The 18,665-nt window shown below is 60.6% G+C and overlaps 1 protein-coding gene across 1 annotated transcript; it reads left to right on the plus strand.

Annotated features, from left to right (window-relative positions):
- The first annotated feature begins 74 nt into the window (after positions 1-74).
- Positions 75-18,319, plus strand: LAMC3 (laminin subunit gamma 3). Its single transcript, XM_065648335.1, has 28 exons — positions 75-441; positions 3,792-4,096; positions 4,233-4,363; positions 5,218-5,384; positions 5,976-6,164; positions 6,316-6,433; positions 6,514-6,612; positions 6,926-7,062; positions 8,527-8,643; positions 8,924-9,122; positions 9,351-9,463; positions 9,896-10,114; positions 11,574-11,762; positions 11,845-12,090; positions 12,633-12,786; positions 12,885-13,027; positions 13,109-13,287; positions 13,378-13,516; positions 13,961-14,166; positions 14,536-14,612; positions 14,818-14,952; positions 15,266-15,410; positions 15,527-15,688; positions 16,017-16,119; positions 16,247-16,446; positions 16,532-16,678; positions 16,882-16,981; positions 17,660-18,319. The coding sequence occupies exons 1-28, from the start codon at positions 75-77 to the stop codon at positions 17,908-17,910; spliced, it is 4,737 nt and encodes a 1,578-aa protein (XP_065504407.1). The 3' UTR covers positions 17,911-18,319.
- Positions 18,320-18,665: the final 346 nt, after the last annotated feature.

Raw genomic sequence — 18,665 nt, forward strand, 5'->3', positions numbered from 1 at the left:
CATCCCATCCCGTCCCTCCTGCTCCCGCCGTACCATCCCGAGGAGGCTCAGAGCCTGGCCAGGCGAGCCCCGGCATGGCACGGCCACCCGGGCTCTGGCTGCTTCTCCTGCTGGGGCTGGAGACGGGGGGCTCACCCTCCTGCTGGGACCCCCAGGGCCAGCCCCGCCGCTGCACGCCCGTCTTTGAGAATGCTGCCTTTGGCCGGGCCGTCCAGGCCACCAACACGTGCGGTTCCCCCCCCGAGGACTACTGCCTGCAGATGGGCGCCCGCCACGCCAGCGCCCTGTGCCACCGCTGCGATGCCACCGACCCCCGGCGCCACCACAACGCGTCCTTCCTCACCGACTTCCACAGCCAGGAGGAGAGCACTTGGTGGCAGAGCCAGTCCATGGCTTTCGGCATCCAGCACCCCAACTCTGTCAACATCACCCTTCATTTGGGTAAGTGCCGGTGGGACCCCCCCCCTGCAATGCTGGTGATGGAAATTGGTGGTGGGTGCATGGAGATCGGGGTGTGTGGCCGGGGGATGGATGGTCCTGCAGCTCTTGGTGCTGCTTTGGGGTTAAAGGCAGGACCCTCCACGGGGCTTTTAGGGGGTTCAAGGAGGGAGATGCCCTTTGTGAAGTGTTGTGGGTAGATCACTGAAAGGACTCGGGGGTGCCCCATCCATCAGCCCTGGTCCTTTGCGGGGTGAGGATGCTGGTGGCTGCATCTGCCTCTGCCACATCCTACCAGCTGTGCCTGGGGTGTCCGTTTCCCCTGCTCCCCCGTGGCTGCTTTTTACTGATTATGCAAGTTTTCTGGAGCAGGAAGCAGGCGGGGGGAGGCATGGACCCCCGCTGCGAGACGTTTGTACTGGGTGAGCACGGGGGGTGCCAAACCCATGCCATTTCACCCCTGTGCATTGCTGAGGAAGCCTGGTACAAAGTGGGGCAGGGCTCTGCACACATTGTGCAGCCCCAGCAGGTTTCCCCAGCCAGGATACAGCTCCCTACATTTTAAATACTGTGCAACCCGCCTGTTAGGAGGGTATTTAAACCCATGGGGCATGCCTGGCATTTTAAAAATGATTTTTAACGTTTTCCTGCCATCTAAACTATCCTGGCTATTAGGCAGTGCTGTAAAATCTCCATTCTCTGCCGTCTCCTGCCATCTGGATGCCGAAGTGGGGTAGCAGAGGGGCTGTGAACAGAGCCGGTGAGCTGGCGTGGAACAGAGCCGTGCCGGTGGGATGCGGTGGCCGGGGTCGGGGTGACAGTGGAGGGTCCGTGCCTGCCCTGGCGGGGACACGGGAGCCGCCCGGCTGAGCAGAGGTCGCTGCTTTCCCAGCCCCCTGCGAGCAGGAGGACATCTGGTCCTTGTCCCCAGGCTGGGCTCCCTGCCGGGCATGAGAAGCGATGCCGGAGGAGCCTGCCAGCCCCATGTGGGGGGATCTGCCCCTCTTGCCCATCTCACGCAGGCTGTCACATCACCCCAAATTCCTTTGTGTTTGACCTGGAGTACAGACAACCTGAATACAACCTATATGGCTGAGCAAGCCACCACCAGTTCCTCTGGTGGCCAGTGTGTCCCTCCTACACCAACAGGTGACTTCCAGCCTGCTTCTGTTTGCCTCCTGTTAACACATCTGAGGCCACACTGTTGCACCAACTCATCTTCAGCTCTGGTCCCTGCATCCCTTTCTGAGTGGGAGCATCCCCCTGCAAATGTACCCTTGTTCCTGCATGGCTCGTATAACCTGCCATGCTAAAAAGTGCCATTTTGGTGCCCAGGGCATTGCTGTCTGACCTTTCCCATAGATGCCAGGGTCTGTTCTTGTCCCTGCTGCAGACCTTTTTATTGTGACCTTGATGTTTTCATTTGGGTTATGGAGGAAAAGCCCAGCTGGCCCCTGCATCTCGTGAGCTCTGCTGAGTAATCAGGATTTTTAACCCATGTAGCATGTCCCTGCCAGCCTGCTCATCTTGCTCAGCCAGATGTCTTGTAGATTCTCCAGCATGGTTACCTGGGGAGCTTATTAAATAAGATATTGAATGAGTTGGACAAGACCTGTGTTTACCTGCATGCTGTTGATTGGCGTTAATTAGATTATCCTCCTTTAAATCGCTCTTTTCGGTGAGGTTTCAGCCATGCCATTACAGTGCGTCAGATTCATAGTGGATCGATAATCCCAAGTGCCCATGGTCATTGCATTTACCCTGTCAGATGTCAGGGAGGAACCCAAAATATTCACAGGCTGGCAAAGGCAACAGCCAGCGGGGCTCCTTGGGTAGCTCTGGATGCCAGTGGCTCATGTCAGGGTGTCTGGATTAGGCAGTAAATGCATCTATGGCTCTGACTCTGATTTTCCTGTGGGATGTGAGCCTGCGGCAGGCTCCGGGAGCTGAGGTTGAGATGGCCGGAGGTGGCTCTGGTGTGGTCTGAGCTGTGGTTTGGGCTCTGTGAGAGGTGAGTGAACGCTTTGTTCGGAGGACAACACATCTGGGAGAGCAGCCCAAGGGTCCTGGTGCCATCGCCCCCCACCCCTGTGCACCCTCCTGATGTCCCCATCCCGCTGCCCGCCTGGCTTTGGGACACGTCACATCCTCCCGAGCAGCAAAAGGGAGACAACCAGCCCGGGTTATTTTCTGGACTTTTTTTTTTTCCTAAGCAGAATTTGGCCAATTAAAAGGCCTGTCTGGGAACAGCACGCACTCCCTGGGGACGATTCCCCACAGCTTTGCGTCTCCTCCACCCCAGCTGGAGGCACCACTTGGGCCACCCCATCCCATCCGCTCTCTCCCCTTGCCGGGGCCACTTGGGGCAGGGGCTGTTTATTGACACAGCACGGAGCTCCCTTCCTCTCCCAGAGGAAACTGCTCCGGGAGGTGACAGCCCTGACCTCGCTGTTTTGGTAGCCGTCCCACCCGGGATGCTGCTGTCTGGGAACCATCGTCCGCCGGGCGTCCCCCCCACTGCGGGGCGCAGCGTCCCCCACTGTCACCAGCCTGGAAGGGTCCCAGAGGGAGGTTACTTGGGGGGCCGGGGGCACAAGGGAGTGCGGTGGCGGTGGGACAGCCCGGTTGCAGCCCCTGGTCACCTCTGGGTGGGCTGTGAGCGGCTCTGTCCCCCACCCGGGTGCTCCCCGCATCCCTGATGGGAGGCAGCTGCTTTTCCCAGCGCCGGTAGCCCGGCTGCCTCGGCTCCCCCGCAGCAACGTCGCAGCACATATGCGACAGTATTCATATGGGCCCAATTAAAGGCTTGTTTTCCTAGTCCCGGAATAACCCCTCTAACATTCCCAACTCATTATCTTTTCAAATAAAGCCAAAACCTTGCAGCTAATTGTTTTGCGCTGCGAGGAGCGGTGCTGTTATGGAGCAATCCAGTCTTTGAGCTGGTTCTTCATCTCTGGCAATTAAACGGTTCTGATGTTCGCTTTGGTGTTTTCTTTCTTCCTTTTTTTGCTAATTCTTTCAAGCGCTTTCAGAGCTCCGCCAGCCGCCCTGGGGACTGGTGGCCTCTCTTTGTCTTCATCTCGGCAAAGACAGCAGTGATGCTGGGTCCCGGCACATGGCTCATCTCTGGGAAGGGACTGGCCTTGGCCCTTCCCACCTCCTCATCCCTGTGGTACCGCTGCCCCAGGGATGCTGCTCAGTGCTGGGGACCTAATTATGGCTGGTTAGAGCCGGGTTTTGCAGTGGCTCCTCGCTCATGCACCCACGCGTTGGGGAATAATTTCAGCCCTGGCGCTGGCTGTGGTGCCCGTGGAGGCAGGGAGAAGGTGACAGGGTGGCGGGTCTGTCCCCAGGCAAAGCCTACGAGATCACCTACGTGCGGCTGAAGTTTCACACCAGCCGCCCCGAGAGTTTCGCCATCTACAAGCGCAGCCGCGCCAAGGGGCCCTGGGTCCCCTTCCAGTTCTACAGCGCGTCCTGCGAGAAGACCTACGGGAAGCGGCTGCGGCACTACCTACGGCCGGGGGAGGACGAGCAAGTGGCTTTCTGCACCGACGAATTCAGTGACATCTCCCCATTGAGCGGGGGCAACGTGGCCTTCTCCACCCTTGAGGGACGGCCAAGCGCCTACAATTTCGACCGGAGCCCCGCGCTGCAGGTGCTGCGGGGTGGGAAGGGGGGTAAAAGCACCTGTGATGCCCTGAATCCCTGTAAGAAAACGTGCATAATGCATCTCATGTGGGAGCTGGTGGCTCGGACCCCTGGCCAAGACGTCTTCCCCATGTCCCCTGCAGGAGTGGGTGACCGTCACCGACCTGCTCATCTCCTTGAACCGGCTCAACACATTTGGGGATGACATCTTCAAGGACCCCAAGGTGCTGCAGTCGTACTACTACGCCATCTCAGACTTCTCCGTGGGTGGCAGGTGAGGGGCAGCGGGGGCCAAGGTGAGGGCAAGGTGGGGGGGACCTTTCTGGGGCTGTGGGGCTGGGATTTGGGGCAGCTGCTCCCCACCTCAGTCTTGTTTAAAGTGCATTTTTGGGGCAAACCACTCAGATGTGGCTTCCTCCATCTGTAAGCCAGAGCTGGCTGTGCAGAGATGGGTGATGAAACCTGGAGCCCTTTAAGTTGTGCCAAAGGAGGTTTTTTTCTCCCCAGGCTCTCTCTATTTGCCACCAGGTGTATTTGCTTTGCCCCCTCCCACCCCTATGGCTTCTAAAGGCACTGGGGCTCATGTTGCTCCTCCTGTAGCCCTGCTTGGTCCCTGGCAACAGCAAAAGAGGGTCCCTGGGGGGCAGCAGAGAGATGCCCCAAGGCCACGGAGGCTGGTGGAGGAGCTGGGAGTTGGTATGGCCACAGCCAGAGGAGCCAGAACAGCTGCCCGTGGGATGAGGGGGCTGATGTGGGACAGAGACAATGGTGGCACCCACCACCAGGCAGCCCCAAAGGGGGATGCTCAGCCCCAAAGGGGGGTGCATGTGCCCTTCCCAGGCTGGGGGGTTGGGAAATCTCTCTGTCCTGGTGAGAGCTGCTTCCCCTGGGTAGTGGGGCCAGCAGACCCCACTGCTGTCATCTCGCCCCCAAAGCCCCAGCAGCTGGACCTGGTTAGCATCTCACACGGGCCACCCTCAGCGTGTGACCTCCCAGCTGGCCAGGCCAGGAGCTCTTTGGGGACATGGCAGGTGGCCTCAATGCTGGCACAGCTCAAGCTGCTTTGTGCCCCATTTCTTGCCCTATGGCCACCCAGGAGAGCCCCCCCACACCAGGGTCTCACTGTAGGTGCAAGTGCAACGGCCACGCCAGTGAATGTGCACCGGACGAGGCTGGGCAGCTGGTCTGTGTGTGCCAGCACAACACGACCGGCGCCGACTGTGAACGCTGCCAGCCCTTCTACCAGGACCGGCCCTGGGCTCGCGGCACCGCCGAGGCCGCCAGCGAGTGTCTCCGTGAGTATCGCCTGGGCTGGGTCCATGGTCACGGTGTGTGGTCAGCCCCAACGGGCTGTGATGGTGCTGCATCGGCTCATCCGGCAGCTCCTGCCCTCCCTGTGCAGCAAGAAAGTGCCTGCTCCATTTTGTAAGGTTGCTCTGGGCAGGCAGGGAGGATTTGCACCCCAGGTTCCCCCTTCACGGCATCACCCTGAGGATCCCCCAAGATTTCACAGATCACAGAATGGTTGGGGTTGAAGGGTCCAGTCCAACCCATCTGCTAAAGCAAGGTCACCAGAGCAGATCACACAGGAATGTGTCCAGGCGGGTTTTGAATGTTTCCAGAGAAGGAGCCTCCACAACCTCTCTGGGCAACCTGTTCCAGTGCTCTGGCACCCTCAAAATTTCCTCACCCCATGAGTGCAGCCACCTGCTCTGTGCACAGTGCAGCACCCATCTCCACTTCCAATGGCAGAGACAATGCTGAAAGCTCACACCACTGAGCCAAGCAGCCCCTCTGGCTCATCCACCCCCCAGGAGGGTGCTTTAACCCCAGGGTGATCCCTGTGCCTCCTGGGTGCTGAGCATCCCTCCTGCCTCCACCCCCAGCTTGCAACTGCAGCGGCCGCTCGGACGAGTGCTTCTTTGACCGGGAGCTGTACCGCCGCAGCGGGCACGGGGGCCACTGCCGAAACTGCCGCGACAACACGGCCGGGCCGCACTGCGAGCGCTGCCGGCAGAACCACTATCGCTGGGAGCCGCAGGCAGCCTGCCAGCCCTGCCACTGCCACCCCGCAGGTGTGTGGGGCTGCCGTGCAAAACCCCTGCCCTTGCTATGGCTGGGAGGGATGGTTTTGGTCAGTTCTCCCACACCCAGGGGCTCCCCATCTCCCCACCATGTGTTTTCCCTGCTGGAGTTGAGCCTCAGGGCTGGCCGGGGTCCCTGCAGGGTCCCTGCACCCCCAGTGTGACAGCTTGGGGACCTGCATGTGCAAAGCCAACGTGACAGGCTGGAAGTGCGAGCGTTGCAAGGACGGGTACCACAGCCTGAGCGAGGGCGGCTGCAGGTGAGGAGGAGCCTGGCCCTGTGCAGGAGCAGCAGGACGGGACTGGGGGTCACCTCCTGCCTTCGTGTCTCCCCATCCAGACCCTGTGCCTGTGACCCTGCGGGCAGCGTGGGCACTTGCGACCCCAACACGGGGCATTGCACCTGCAAGGAGAGGGTGGAGGGGCACCTGTGCAACAGGTAATGACTGTGGTGCTGGGCTGGGGATGGTGGCGCTGTCCCTTTCCAGGCTGGCATCAGTGCAGGGCAGGTGTCTTCATGTCTCTGGGGCATTGCTGCTTCACCAGCCCCTACACATGACCCCTCGCAGGAGCTTTGCGGTGGGAATCCTGTAGGGTCACTCCCCACAGAGGCCACGGCTGGTGAGCCTGGGGTGCCACATCCCTCTGGACCACTCAGAGCTGACACCACTGCCCCCCTGGGGTGCCACTGTGGTTCCCCCACGGCTCTGCCTGCCCCATGCCATGTTCTCCTGTTTCCTCCCCACATCCAGATGCCAGCCAGGTTGGTTCAACCTGCAGCCCCACAACCCTGCCGGCTGCACCAGCTGCTTCTGCTACGGCCACTCCACTGCCTGCGCAGCGGCAGGCGGCTACGAGGTGACCCGCATCCGCTCCGACTTCAGCCAAGGTACTGACCCCCCAACCCTGGGTGGAACAGAGAGCACAGCTGCACCAACTCCAGCCAGAAAACTCCAGCAGTTTGGGAAGGCTGGGGCTGAGTATCCTGCTTTGGGGCTGAGGGTCCCCCTTTGGGACTTGACTGGTGGTGATTTCTCTGGCTTGCCCCTATTTTGCTGTTAAATATCTGCTTTTGCCCCCAGTTCTGTGGGGACAGGCTCTCCCTGGCTCCCCGTGGCATCCCTCCATGCTGACCTGCTCCCAGGGCTGTGCATGGCTCCAGGAGAGCTGCGGGGCCAGGCACTGCCATCCCATCACACCAGCGACTGCAGGAGCCCTAAAAATCAGCACAGAAAGATAAAAAACAAAAGGATGGAGCCTGGTGGGAACTTTCCCCCTTCTTCCCTCCTCTCCGCACCCTCAGCTGGGATGGGGCAGGGCAGACAGGAGCCGTGGGTGCAGGATGGGGTGCTCTTGCCTAGGGCTGTGCATGGCAGAGCTGGATGTGTGCGGGATGTTCGGGGAAACCCTGCCATCTGCCGCACAGCCCGACGTGTGCAGCCCCGGCTGCGGGCACACATTGCAGCCCCACCACAGCCCCCGCTCCCTGGCACCCCCGCCTGTCCCCGGGCAGGGTCCGGGCATCCATTGCAGGTGTACATCTCTCGCCTGTACCCCGATGGGGTGCACAGAGCAGCGAGCAGATGGAGATGAACACGCCGGGTGCAGGTTTATCCTGATTGCCTTTAAGCCCCACTGCCAATTCCTGTGCTGCTGAAATGTCTTCCACGGCCTTGAAACGGAGCCAAGCTTTAAACAGAGTCCTTTTTCCACCCTTCACGCAGACAATTAGGGCTGCTCCTTTAGGGACAGGCTTGGCAGAGCTCTGGGTTGGGTTGCAAGAGGCCGAGCCACCCACCCTCCCACAGCCCCCCCTCCCCAGAGCACCCCCCAACCTGCAGCTGAGCTGCGTCAGCTGCAAGTTTCCTGTGCTGGGTGAAAGGCTCCAAATTTGGGATGATTTGATAATGGAGTGCAGCCCATTTGAGACCCGGGGAGAGATTTCCAGGAGTTTGTCCTGCAGCTGCCCAAGGTTGGAAGAAATACCTGAACCTGGGGAATCAGGGAGGACTTTAACTGATTTCTGAAGTAAAGCAACTTCATGCACTCTCACCCTGCCCTCTCCTTGGGCTTCCTGTCCTTTCAGCCCACAGAAACACTGGAACTGCAGCACAGGCAGGGGGGCAAAAGTTTAAAGATAATAATTTCCTCCAAATCTAAGCAAATAAACAGATGGGGGGATGGCCAGGGCCACTCTCCAGTGCGTGAGAGCACAGAGCCCGAGCGGTCCAGGGTGTTACGAAGCCTCCGGAGAGTCTTGGGAGGAAGGGCAGAGCCCCCAAAAGTTGGTGCTGGGTTGTTGGGGACTTGCCGCTCCCTTCGCCCATGCACCGCTGCTGTGTGATGTATGCAGGGCTGGAGGGCTGGGCAGCCACAGCGCCGGGCACCGCGGACCTGCCGCTACACTGGGCTGGAGGGGAGATCATCACCGAGTGGGATGGGGAGGAGCCGGTGGATTTTCTTGCACCAGGTATTGTGTGTGCTGGGTCCCTGGGGTCCTGCTTTGCCGTGGGGACCCCTGGGTGGAACATCTCACCTCTAAGCTGGTGCGTGGGGCGCTGGGCTCCATCCCAGAGCTGAGCATGTTTTGATAACACAAAGCAGTGGGGGGGATTTGGGTGGTGGGCTGGGACGCCAGGAGAGCAGGTTGGTGCTCTGGGAAGGTGACTGTGGCTTCTGGTGATGCTGGTGGGAGCCCGCACAGGGTCACATCCGTGTTGTACAGACTTTGCTCGTCTCTCCCCTCCTAGAGAAGTTCCTGCAGAACCAGCGTCTCAGTTATGGGCAGCTCCTGTCCCTGCTGCTGGGAGCAGAGGGGAATGGGACGGGGATGGAGAACGGGGTGCCTCTGCTCTGGGTCCAGCTGGTGCTGGAGGGCGAGGGGATGGAGGTCACCATGTCCAGCAGCGAGAGCCAGCCCCAGCGCGGGAAGCAGGCTGTCACCTTCAGGTACCGTCACGGTGCTTTGGGGAGCCTCGGCTGGGTTTGGGACGCAGGGAGGCTGACCTTGCCTGGGCTGCCCTGTGCTGGGGGGTTCAGCCCCTCTCCCTGCCCTCCTTGGGGATTTAACTGTGCCTCCATTGCTGTGCCCGGGTCCCAGCTGTGGAGCTGAGCTGTCCTGTGGCATGTGGCTGTCAGGCTGGCCCTGTCCTTCCTCCCACGCTACTTGTCCAACAGGCTGCACGAGGCAGAGGAGGGTGCGGAACCTTCGCTGTCAGCCATCAGCTTCCAGCGCCTGCTCTCCAACCTGACAGCCCTCCGCCTCCGCGTCCGCCGCGGCCCCGTGCGAGGTGGGTGGCTCATGCAGTGTCCCCACGGGCGCCAAGCTGGGATGGGGCTGGGGACATCAGGGCAGCTCTCAGGGACAAGAGGCATTGAGGGGGAGTGTTGGGGCAGGGGCTGGCTCCTCTCTGCAAACACCTCTGGGCTCTCCAGGAGGTATTTTTGGGACAGGTTGCCCAGAGAAGTGGTGGGTGTCTCCCTGGAGACATCCCGGGCCAGCCTGGACGGGGCTCTGAGCAACCTGGTCTGGGTGAAGATGTCCCTGTTCATGGCAGGGGGGTGGAGGGGATGAGCTTTGAAGGTCCATTCCAACCCAAACTATGCCATGATTCTCTGATTTTGGGGCCTCCTACGGCTGTCCAGAGCATTTCCAGGCAGGATGAAGAGCACAGGGCCAGGGGACATGCCATCCCACCCTCACACCACTCTCCGCCTCTCAGGCAGCTTGTCCCTGAGCCAGGTCCAGCTTGTGTCCGCTCGTCCCGGGCCGGGGGAGCGGGCGGGCTGGGTGGAGGAGTGCACGTGTCCCCCAGGCTACACCGGCCAGTTCTGCCAGTCCTGCGCCCCCGGCTTCACACGGGAGATCCCCTTCGGCAGCCCTTTCGTCACCTGCGTGCCCTGCGCCTGCAACCAGCACGGGGACTGCCACCCCCTCACAGGTGGGCACCTCTCTGCTTGTCCAGCCACTGCATGCGGGAGTGACAAATCTGTGTCATTGCTTGTTTGCGAGGGATGCTGGAAACCATCCGCGAGGCTGCGATACCCAAAGCTTGCAAGTTGAATTGCTTGGGTGGTTATAGGGTCCAGGTTCATAACTGCAGAGACAATTAGCAAATTGCAATAATGCTGATAAATAAGAGGAGCATTTTTCATGGTACTTTATGACCTTAAAGGAGGAGAAAGGAAGGGTGCTGCTTCTCAGAGGAGCAGGGAGGCAGGGGTCAGGGCAGGAGAGGGCAGGGGGTTTTGCTTGGCCAGGTGTCACAGAGCATCTCTGCCCAGGAGTGGAGCAGGACCGGTCCCTGCAGACTGGGATGAACCTGTGCAGAGAAACAAGTAAAAGAGCAGGAAAATACAGCAGCGCTGGGCTTGTGGGAAGGCACCGGAGGAGCCAGCTCTCATGCTGCCAGCCCAAGTCCTGCTGTGGCTCCAGACCAGCTCAGAGGTGCAGGACTGCAGCAGGGACTGTGGCTTGAAGGGAGGAAAAAGAAAACGCAAAGCCTTCAGGGCAGCATGGCCATGTCAGAGGTGGTTCGTGGGGTGTCGGTGCTCCCCTCTCTTGCCAGGCAAAGTGTCTGGATGGCTTTGGTCGAGGAAGAGAGGCAGGATTGCAGAAAGTCTGCAAATTCACCCTCATCCCATGGAGCCCAGGCTGGCGCCACTAACTCCACAGTCCCCGGGACGGAGCCAGGCATTTGATGTCTCAGCACGGGTGGTGCCAGCCCGAGGCAGCCCACACGCTTCCTTTCGTTTATTTTTCCACTCCTTCCTGCCACCTGCTTTTCCTTTCTTTTCCGTCGTCCAGAAAATGGAAAAATACCCATTCCCTCCTGCACAACCTCACAAATAATGGAGAAGAATCCTCTCCCTGGCTCCTTCTCTCTCTCTCTCCAGTCAAACAGAGCATCCGCCTGGAGGTGGGAGGCTCCTTGAGCATCCTTCCTCCTCCTCATCCTCCCAGCTGATTTTGGAAGGCCATGACTCACCAGCTCGGCTCGCAAGGAGACGCTCGCACCCTGCTGGGTGCCGGCCAGCTGCTTGTGTTTTCTATGACAGGCTGGAAATGATGCTCCTCGTCGCCGAGAAATGTGTTGTCGATTATCACAGGCGCCGACAGGCTCTGTGCACAGCGTGGGGGAGCGTGGGGCTGGCGCTGGGGCCCCGGTGTCCTCTCCAAAACCTCCTCCTGTCAGCAAAGATGGGACAAGGAAGGAAAACATTACAAGTCTTGGTCGGGGACATGCAATCCCAGCATGAACCCTTAGCTGGAGCTCTGCATCCCTCTCAGCACCCACAGTGTGTCACACTCAGCCCTTGGCTTTCCGTCCCCACTGTGGTCCCCACTGTTATTCAGGGCTGGGGTTTTGCAGCCCCTCAGCTCTGTTTTCCTCCTCGCAGGGCACTGCCAGTGCTTGCACGACACCGAAGGTCCCTCCTGTGAGCGCTGCAGCCCTGGGTTTTATGGCAACCCCTTCATCGGGCACTTTGACGACTGCAAACCGTGCCCCTGCCCCGGCCGCTCACCCTGCACCCAGGTGCTGGGCAGTGGGGAGGTGGTTTGCACTCACTGCCCCACTGGACAGAGAGGTGAGGCTGGGGGTGGGTGGCCGAGGGAGCCGGGGGCAGCGCTGCCACAGCCAGACCCTCCCCACCTTTTCACCTTCTGCAGGAAAACGCTGTGAGCTCTGCGATGACGGGTTTTTCGGGGACCCCCTTGGGCAGAGGGGCCCCGTGCGTCCCTGCATTCCCTGCCAGTGTCACGGGAACGTGGATCCCAACGCCGTGGGGAACTGTGACCCCGTGTCCGGCCGGTGCCTGCGCTGCCTGTACAACACGACGGGCGAGCACTGCGAGAGGTGTCAAACAGGCTTCTACGGGGACGCGCTGGCTCCCAGCCCTGCTGGGAAGTGTGCACGTACGTACAGCCTCAGGGGCTGGTCCTGCTCCTCTGGGTCCCACCCCAGCCAAAATCCTCCCGGCAGTGCAGGTGGGGTGTGGACAGGGGAATGCCCAGCAGGTTTAGGGGCTGATGGATGGTCCGGGTTGGCCCCAAATGCTCAGGAATGGCTTTTGCCCCCTCCCTGCACTGCCATCCTTCCCTGGAGATACCCCAGTGTGCCAGGGCTCAGCCTCTCAGAGCCCTGTTTGATGGCGGGCACACAGCTCTCCACATTTTGGGGGCTTGGCCCCAGCACCCCATTCCCACAGTCCCATCTGCCAGCCCTGTGCTCGGATGTCAGGGTGTTTCAAAAAGACAGACCCAGTTTCAAAGCAGTATATTTCACAATGGCAACATGCTACAATTACACCAAAATTTACAAATGGTTTAATGAGTTACCAGGTTTTAGTAACCTTTTCACAAATGCTCTGCGTTCCCTCCACCTGCTGTATGGACAATGTCGAGATGATAGTTTGAACTCATCCCAAACAGCCTTTTGAAACACCTGTCTCCTGTAGCTTGTGATTGCAACCCCGATGGTTCAGTCCTGGAGCCGGAGGAATGCGATCCCAGCACGGGGCAGTGCCGCTGCCTGCCGCACGTGACGGGCAGGACGTGCGGGCTCTGCCAGCCCGGCTACCACGGCCTGCAGCCCACCGTGGGGTGCCAGAGGTACGTGGGGGGCTGCGAGGGGACAGCGGTGGCTCTGTGACCCCGGCTCTGGTCTCTGCATCCATCACTCACTCATCACCCTCACCTCTCGGTGCCAGCTGCCAGTGCCATCCCATGGGGTCACGGGACAGCGGGTGCCACGCAGTGACGGGACAGTGCTCCTGCCAGCCGGGCGTCACGGGGAAGCGATGCGACCGATGCCACCACGGCTTCTTTGGCTTCTCTGCCAGGGGATGCCGAGGTAAGAGGGATGGGGACTGCACCTCGGACCTAAAACCGGGGCTGGCAGGCGTGGTGTGACACCTTTCTGTCACCTTTGCAGCCTGCAACTGCTCCCCGCTGGGCTCCGTCACCCCGCAGTGCCACGAGAACAGCACCTGCCTCTGCCGCCCCGGCTTCGTGGGCTACAAGTGTGACCAGTGCCAGGCCAACTTCTTCCTCGACCCGCCGAGCTCCCGCTGCCAGCAATGTCCCACCTGCTATGGGCTGGTGAAGGACGAGGTAGAGCCCGTGTCCTGCTGAGGCGGGCACAGTGACCTGGCCCCTGTGCCGCCTCATTGTCCCCCCGTGTCCTTCCCATCTCACCCGCAGGCTGACCAGCTGAAGGCCAGGCTGCAGGAGATGGAGGAACAGCTGCAAAAACCAGGCTGTGCCACCCGCCTGGGCCAGTCTTCCGTGCTGGGAGATGCGCCCCGAGGAGACAGGCTGCCCAGCGCTCACCTCCTGCACGGTATGGGGGACACTCCTTCCTGCCACCATGCGGGGAGCCCCACGTCACCCCTCTGGGGACACCCTGCTCCCGCAGGGTGCTGTGACATGCTGGGTGGGTGCAAGGAGGTCCCAGGTCAGTGCTGCGCTCAGCAGGGGTGACGGGGTGACTGAGATGGAGAGGGTGGGGGATGGCCATGCCGGTTTGTGTAGGACAGCACTGCAGGGATGCTTGCACCCATGACATTCTGAAGCAGGTGGTGATGGGCATTACTGGAGACTGAGCATCATGGGGTAACCTTGGGGTGCTGCACCCCTGGGTCCCTCCTGAGCACCCATGAGGGACTGTCTTCCCCTTCCATTAGCAGCCATAAGTGGGGGTGCTGGGGCACAGGGCAGCCCACAGGCAAGTGAGGAGCCCCAAGCACCTCTGTGGGCAACAAGCAGCCGCTTGTGCTGCCCACAGGTGCCCGGGTCACCCTCCTGGCACAGGTGGGGCGGCTGGCAGGGGCGCTGGGCACCATGCAGGGCCAGCTCAGCAATGCCAGCCCGGCCACAGGCTGCTCCAGCCACGGACCCCTCAAGACCTGCATCCTGCTGTCGGAGATCGGGGCCACGCTGCGGTCGGCACAGCGGGAGATCCTGCATGCCGCGGACACCCTGGCTACCACGGTGCGGGCGCCTGCTGGCCCTGGGCTCCTGGGGGGCTGGTGGCCATCCTGGGGAGGATGTGCAGGACTGGTGGGGTGGGATGTGACCAGCGCAGCGGGTGGGTGGGAAAGCCTGGGGTCCGTGTGGGTATAGCGCTCGTTGCAGCTGAGTCACACAGCTACAGCATGTTTCGAAAAGATGGACCCAAAGCAGTATTGTTAATATTAAGTAAATGGATCCATTTTTTTGAAATACCCTCTATTTCCTTTGCTCTCTCCTGTTTGCAAACCTCCTCCAGCACTTTGGGAGGTTCTCACTGGTGTTGGGCTAGTGGTGTCCAGGGGTCCCTGCTCCCCGCTGGGGTCTCACTGCCACTGTTTGCATTTCAAGGAGATTCCCCAGGAAATCCCTCAGCAGCCCACGAACTGGAGCCACCAGGCGCTGGAGGCACGGGAGCTGGCCCAGAGGTACAGTTGCAGGTCCCTTCCTTTCCCTGGCAGTGATGGGTGGAGACGTGGAAGCCCCGAGCCTGGGCTTTGCAATCCCCATTGCTGAAGGTCCACCTGAGCCTGGCCCTGCCTGGTCCCATCACGGCTGGGGCTGTGGGATGGTTGCTTCTTTCCCAGGAGGCCAATCTTAATATCATCTCTCTGGGTGTCCTTGTCCCTGCAGCCATGAGGACGTGGTGGCGCAAGTGGAGACGGTGGTCGGGAGAGCGCTGCAAGCCTCCAACAACAGCTCCCAGCTCCTGCGGAGCTTGCTGGAAGGGAACACGACGTGGGAGACGCAGCAGGAGCTGGAGGCCGGGTGAGAGGCTGGCAGCAAGGTGGGGCTGGCAGCAAGGCGGGGGTGGCAGGGCACCACAGCCCCTTGCCTCAGGTCCCTGCTACAGGACTTGGTCATGGTGATTTGACACCTGGACAACAGGGACGTGACTGAGTCCTGTCAAACTCACTGTACCGCAGCGTTGCAAAGCAGAGAGCCAGGGTGCTGTGTGCTGGGGGTGTTTCATGCCCAACGTTTCCCCCTACATCCATGTCCAAAGGCCAGTTCCCAAGCCATCATCTCCAGCCTTCAAGGGTCCAGAGGGCCCTGGGTGACTGGTGTCCTGTCCGTGTAGGTACGAGGAGATCCAGTGGGCACGGGAGGAGCTGGGTGCTGGTGTGATGGAGGTGGCAGCGAAGGCCAGGAGAGCGTTGGCGGCCGTGCAGCAGGCAAATGCAGACATGGCCAAGAAGCTTCTGAAGGGGGCTGCGCTGGGGCAGGTGAGCAGCATCCACACGCCTCTTTGCATCCCTACCCCCTGCTTCACCCGCTGGGCAGCACTGCCTCCCGTGCTGGGCGATGCTCTGATGGAGCCTTTGGCATCCCTCATCCGCAGCAGACGCTGCCGGTGCAGGCTGCAGCCCTGGCACAGGAGCTGGCAGCGCTGGAGCATGCAGCAGAGGTGCAGGAGCCGTTGGCTCGGCAGGCTGTCGAGGCATCCCATGCTCTGGCAGCTGGGTTGCGCCAGGAGCTGCGGAGGACTCGCGGCTTCGAGCAGGTAATTGCTGCTCACTTGAGTGGGGCATCCCTGCAAAATAAGTGATGGGGAGACCCCCTGTTTCAGCCAGAGCTGTGGGCACGCCGGGCGCATCCCTCTCCTGCCTGCCACCCAGGGCACAGGGGGTGGGTGAGCCCCATCCCCGCTGCTGCAGTGACCAGAGGGACCATGCTGGCAGCCAGGGAGTTTCGGCAGACATCTCCCCTTAGGATCCCGGATCTCCCAAGGAGGTCACCTCCTGAGCGGGAGCAGGCTGGGACCCACATTTCCCAGCTGGGTGCAGCTCTTTTCCTCCTTCCCAGCCTCACTCCTGCTTTTCTCTCCCTAGCTGTGCAACCGGGCTGGCTCTGCCCACAGCATGGCCACCTCGGCCGTCTCACATGGAAAAGCTGTGCTGTCCGACACGGAGTCCCTCCTGGACAGCTTGGAAGGTAAAAGCCACCAGCCACAGCATCTCTGGCCACAGCATCTCCGGCCACAGCTCAGCTCTCACCACTCTGGCTCTGGACGTCACGGGGAGAAAGAGCCAGTTGGGTGACAGCCAGGTTGTCCCTGCAGGCATGAAGAAGATGCTGGGACACAGGAAGGGCCAGGCTGCCCTGAGCAGGAGGATGACACTTGTGCGAGACAGGGCAATGGTGGAGGCCCAGAGGAAGATTAAACAGGCAGAGAAGATGCTGGGAAACTCCTTGTCCATCTCTACCACAGCCCAGAGAATGGCTGGGGAGGCTGAGCAAGTCTCTGGGGAGAATGCAAAGGTCCAAGCAGAGGGATGTGGGGTGCAGGGAGCCCATGCCGGCTGCATGTCCCCAGGTGACTGTCCCCACCTCTGTCCCTTTGCAGAGGGCACGGGCTGTGCTGCAGGAGGGCAAGCAGACCTGCAAGCATGCCAGCCATCTCACCATGCGAGCCAATGACACCCAGCGGGAGCTCTCGCGGCAGGAGCATGTGGCTGAGAAACTCAGGGGGGACCTGGAGGAAACACATCAGGTGAGTCGGGTCCCCTTGGGCAGCTCATGTCCTCTGGAGCCTGGAAGGGGATTTGCCTGCAGCCCAAAGCATAGAGAGCAACGTGGCTTTTGGGCTCCAGTGTATGTGGTATATTTTGGGGACATTCCTGGGCTCCTCTCCCTTCTCCCATCCAGTCAAGGGTCAATGATGTCTCTGATCCAGGTGTCTTTCTGTGTCCAAAGGTGGGGACGGAGGTGAGTGAGATGGCAAAAAGCCTCCAGGAAGCCCGGGGCTCACTCATTGCGGACATTGAGACCCTGAACAATCTGCTGAGCAGCCTAGGTGAGACCCAGGGGGAAACGGGGTGCCGGAACCTGGCCAGGAGCAGGGTGCAGGGACCTGGGGAAGGGCCAGGCTGTCGGGGTCCAGGGCTCTCCTGCTCGCTGGTGCTGGGTCTCCTGCTTGCTCACCATCCAGGCTGAGCTGGATGCCCTTCAGCCGAGATCACTCAGGGTTTTAGCAAAGCTTCTTGAGGTCTCATGTCTTGAGGAAAGCCCTTGTGCAGAATAAGTTGGGGCTTGCTGAATGTGTGGGCTCACACCTGGTGTGGGATCACTGATCTCCCTTGGCATCTCCAGAAGAAGCAGGGCTATGTCAAGGGCTCAGTCCCCTTGGAGCCAAGGAGGTGATGGGCTGGGTTTACTCCCTGCTACTGGTTGGTTTTGCACCAGCTCCTGTGCTTTGATCACCTGAGTACATTTCTGAGCACTCCAGGACTCCTGTGTCTGAGAAATTTTGCAAAGGGGTGGAAATTGTCAGCCATCTGTAAGAGAAAGACCTGCCCAGGCTCTGCCTGGAGCCTCAGAGCTATTTGCTTATCTGCGATCACTGGGAAGCTGCAATGTCTCCATGCCCCAGTGCACCCACTCCCTCCAGATTTCCTGGTGCCGAGGGCCAGAGCCCCTGGAGCATGTCCAGAGCCTCTCCTGCCTCTGACCCATGTCCTCTCCCCTTGCCCAGGCAACCTGGAGCAAGTGGCACAGGTGGAGCCAGTGCTGAGCGCCGGGCAGCTGGAGCTGGAGCGGCTGTGGCTGCGCCTGGCGGCACCGAGCAGGCTGGCCAGCCAGCTCAGCCTGCTGCAGCACGAGGCGGAACGGCAGCGGGAGAAGATCGAGGCGTTCGAGAGCGACTTGGCTGAGATGCGGGCTGACAAGCAGAACCTGGAGGACATTTTGCGGAACCTCCCCGAGGGCTGCTCGAAGTGGCAGTGACAGGTTCCCGGTCACCGCCCCATCACCTCTGTGCCCCCCAGCATAGGGAACGGCAGAGCAAGGGACACCCTGCGGTCACCAGCATCGATCCCTCCCGCTGCTCGTCACTCTGCCCACCACACAATATCGCACCCCAGGTCCTTATCTGTGCCAGGTCAGGCTCAGCACCCTGAGCTCTGCAGCATGGTTTCAGCCACCAGCTCTGTCCTCAGGGCAGGGGGACAACCATCTACCAGGGACTACCAATGTGTCTGTGCAGGAGACGGAGCGCTCACAGGGTTGGACTCTCACTGTGGAGGGAACAGAGAGATGTCACAGCTCTCCACACCAGACATATCTCTCCATCCCTCCTTCCCCACTGCAGCACAGTGCACCAGGGAGGGACAACTTATCAAATATGGAAGGTACCAAGGCTGTAACACTCTCCTGCCCCAGGAGGAGATGAGAGAGACTGTTGCTGGACCCTTAACCAGTTCCTGGCAGGCAGGTGGGGCATCCTCTGCCTGCTTGCAGGGTAAGAGCAGCTCTGCTCCTGCTATTCCCCTGCTCCAGGGTCACACAAGGTTGCTGCCGCCCACAGCTCTGGTCTTTGTGTCCTGTCCCAGCTCTGCTTGGCTCACTGGATGTCACCAGGTCTGGCTATAAATCAGCCCAATTGCTGGTGGTACCAGGGGCTGGGTGGAGTGCGAATGCACCAGGCAGGGAGGTGGGAGAGCTGACACTTGCAGCTGCATCAACCCACAGCCCCCATCACC

This window comes from Caloenas nicobarica, chromosome 19, assembly GCF_036013445.1.
Source record: "Caloenas nicobarica isolate bCalNic1 chromosome 19, bCalNic1.hap1, whole genome shotgun sequence".
Classification (NCBI taxonomy): Eukaryota; Metazoa; Chordata; class Aves; order Columbiformes; family Columbidae; genus Caloenas; species Caloenas nicobarica.

What these genes read in the sequence shown, in the direction of transcription:
- LAMC3 (XM_065648335.1), top strand. Translation starts at nt 75, where the DNA reads ATGGCACGGCCACCCGGGCTCTGGCTGCTTCTCCTGCTGGGGCTGGAG. An exon ending in CAACATCACCCTTCATTTGG is followed by an intron (nt 442 to 3,791) that starts GTAAGTGCCGGT and finishes GTCTGTCCCCAG; the next exon opens with GCAAAGCCTACGAGATCACC. An exon ending in CCGCTCCGACTTCAGCCAAG is followed by an intron (nt 7,063 to 8,526) that starts GTACTGACCCCC and finishes TGATGTATGCAG; the next exon opens with GGCTGGAGGGCTGGGCAGCC.